General features: G+C 38.4%; 1 protein-coding gene across 1 annotated transcript in view; it reads right to left on the reverse strand.

Moving 5' to 3' along the window:
- Positions 1 to 74, reverse strand: part of LOC101303473 (heavy metal-associated isoprenylated plant protein 26-like) — a 687-nt gene extending 613 nt beyond the window's left edge. The window contains exon 1 of the mRNA XM_004290812.1: positions 24 to 74. Coding sequence (XP_004290860.1) covers positions 24 to 74 — 51 coding nt within the window. The remainder of the gene's footprint in view (positions 1 to 23) is intronic.
- Positions 75 to 3,476: the final 3,402 nt, after the last annotated feature.

Here is a 3,476-nt window from a genome sequence, read left to right on the forward strand (position 1 = left end):
GAGAGAGAGAGAGAGTAGCTTACTGAGATGGCATTGGATATTTGTGATGTCTTCCCATGTCGCCAACCAAACATAATGAAAGGAAGTGATGTTATTGGCACGCTGGGACGGACAACCCTAGTCACTCCTATATAGCCCTTCTCAAAGGGCATGGATAAGATTATATCGATCAAACAGCTATCTAGCTTGTAGTTCAAGCACTGTAGCACTAACTAGTCACCTCTCATAAGGGACTGATTCCACTATATATTCTGTCAATCTGTCTTGTTAATTACTTTTTCTTTATATATTTTCTGATGGCGCGCAATACAGATATTTCTGCAGGATTCTGTAGAACCACATCATTGATCTCCTAGGAAGAGTCGGAATCATTCAGCTGGTGTGATGAGCGGTTGCTATTGGCATCCACGATTGCCCAGCATGGATTTTTTGCTTCTACGCAAAGGGCATTTTTTCAGTAGGATCAAATGTAGGCTGCGTGAGGGTGGGATGTGGCTATGGCCTCTGAGATGGCTAAAACAAATAATATGATGGCCTCAGGAACAAGGCTTACATACTACAGTTTAGCTTTTGGGCTTTAGATGGGATTTAGCAGGGTTGAGATTGCAATTGCAAGTTTCATGTTCTTTTTCAAGAGGTAATTTTTTCAAGCGTAGCAGTGGTACGTAGCACAGTAATTATAAGTGTGGGGATTTTAGTGAGTTCTCAAATAGTGGGACTTTGAGAGGTAAAGTTTAGACAGTTAGGCGACTTCAATATCTTTCATTGGAACAATTTTTATGTGCATTCAAAGATTCACTAGCTAGTTACTAGTAATGTCGGAAAAGAACACGAAATGGAACCGAGCTTAATGCTTTGCTATCAAGTAATTCCAATGGATGGTTAAATTTGAAATGATCACTAATCCTAATTCAAGGTCGAGTTTTACAAAAGGAAACATATATAAATATGCACATAAGATGCTTAATTTATCAGAAACCCTCCATTGGGAATGAGATTACAAACCTACACAACCTATCCCATATGTGTGGGAATGAGGCCACAACCAGAGAGAGAGAGAGAAGTTGTTCTAATTACTCTACAAGGACAGAGGAAATGCTAGATTAGTGCTCTTGAGAGAACTGGGTCCTCAAAACCAGCTCTTGAAAGTTGGAACAACAGTGCATCACCAAACCCTATAGAAAATTTTGATAAGAAACGAATGTTAGATTCTTGGATTAACCCCAAAAGTAAGCATAGAAAATAAGAAATAAGATTAAGAACATGGGTCACCGGCACCGCAGAAGATTTACGTTAAGAGTTTGGTATTGTTTATACGATTTCACGAGTTGCAAGGAGGGCTGTTGCTGAATGCTAATTCGTCTTTATGCATGGAGTTTGCATTGTGTGGACTGTAGAGACACAAGGGAGTGGAACAAGATTCACTGTTTTTCATTCTGGGCGTTCATGTTGACTCGTTTACGGTTTTCCTTGCCTTATAACCTTCTTTCACCTTATATGCATGAAGCTTGGCTCAAGTTCCCATGACCTGTTTGTGCCTGGTGCATCCTTTGATGCTAGTATTAGTCACAAATTAGTTGTTCTTTGCTAGAAAAATAGACATGTTATATATGTTTCACAAGATGGTCAATTTTAACTCACTTTGTAACAAGAACAGGTTGGATATGGTGGCAATTTGCACTCCAGTTTCCTGTAGTATTTGATTTGGAGCATCTTTTTCCTAACAAAATCACATTATAATTTCCTATAATGTTCTTATGAACGACAATCAAGCCAATTCATAAACCGAGTAAAGACAATTTACATCAACTTCATTATATCAAACTTATCCCTACAAAATTCATCGAAAAAAAACTTATCTCTACAAATAGGGCATTGATGGATTCATGCGTTAAAAATGAAAGCAATAACCTTTGTTCATGCATGGCACTCTTAAACAGAACTATATATGTTTGTCTATAATGTTTTGATCACTCATGTCATAATAGTATGAAGAACATTATTTTTGTTCAATAAGATTGAAGCAGTGGTCAGGATGATAGCTTAGACTGAGAAGAGAGAACAGTGTAACAGTGAAAGGGGATCGGCGAGTTACCCGGGAGCAATTATTTGATAGTACCTCTCCTTCTGACTGACCGAATCAAAACACCTAATAAACCCAATTTACGAGGGGCTCCCGTCTTCCTTTTCCTCCTCACTTTTGGTTCTGCAACCCAGGTCCCCATTTCTGACGTTTCTTAATAACCTCGCTTGTTCATCATTCATTATATACAAACAAAACCACAAAATCACCCTAATTTCACTATAAGAAAATGAGGTAATTATAGGCTGGCTGAGTGGCTGTAGTCACACTTCAACCAATGACGTGAAGTTTTTCCTTTTCCTTTGCTGAATGATGATCACCACTGTCCACTGACACAGTAACGAGGGGACCCTTCTTCGAACCAGAACCATAACCAGAAGCAAAACCCAGAACCAGAACCAGAACAGAAGGACGCTATTTACTTTTTGGTGGGGAGCTTCGGACAGTGATAATGGCTTTGCCTCTTGTTTTGGTTCAGATATCAAACCCTTTATTTTCAGTTCACTGTTTCAACCTCATAACCTATCTGTCGGTCACATATTCTCACAGGGTTGATGAACAAGTAAGAACAATTGTATTATTGATCGAATGGTCTGCACTCTGTACAGAGAGACTTGTAGAGTTGCACACTTGCACCATGCCACCATCACACTTCTCAGTTCTCAACAGGATAAACAAAAATGCAAGCGTTCAAGGGGATTCGAAAAACAACCCAAAATGAAGATTTTTCAAGTAGGATTTCTCCTGGTATGAAATTATAAGCCATGGAAGATGAAGAAGCACACACATCCCACTTAGTTTGCTTATTATTTGGTAGCTTATACTGCATCGTTATACATGGCACTAATTTCAGAAGTTACTAATTAAGTTGTTTATAGAAATGGGCAAAGAGTAACTAAAATCATTTAAGAATATCGTATGATCTCGATAAAAAATAAAAAAATAAAAAAAGATCTTGAATCAAGTCTAATCAGCATATTTAGTACGTTATTGTATGCGGAATATATGTTTGTGAAATAGGTATTCTTGAGCTCCAAAAGGCCTAAATTACAGGTTGGTAGCTTCCTATGGGGTGGGATAAGGTAGTGAAGATTCCTTATAACATGTAATTATACCCCTGCTTCCTAGCCAGATGCATTAGCAAATTTGAATAGATAGGTCAATTTCTGTTGCTAAGTCTCAAATTACAATTAATGCGATACTAACTCATCAGCTGCAGACATTAATAGGATGGTTACACACAGTGGCAAAACTAATTCAACCCCTGTGTACCTTCGAATTGAAATAGTTTATGCATTTCAAGGGAACTAGAAAATGAAAGATGTGATGACAGCAGTTGAAGTTAAATGCAGTCCAGTTGAGCACATTGATGGATGGGGGGGGGGGGGGGGGG

Source organism: Fragaria vesca, linkage group LG2 (assembly GCF_000184155.1).
Source record: "Fragaria vesca subsp. vesca linkage group LG2, FraVesHawaii_1.0, whole genome shotgun sequence".
Taxonomy (NCBI): Eukaryota; Viridiplantae; Streptophyta; class Magnoliopsida; order Rosales; family Rosaceae; genus Fragaria; species Fragaria vesca.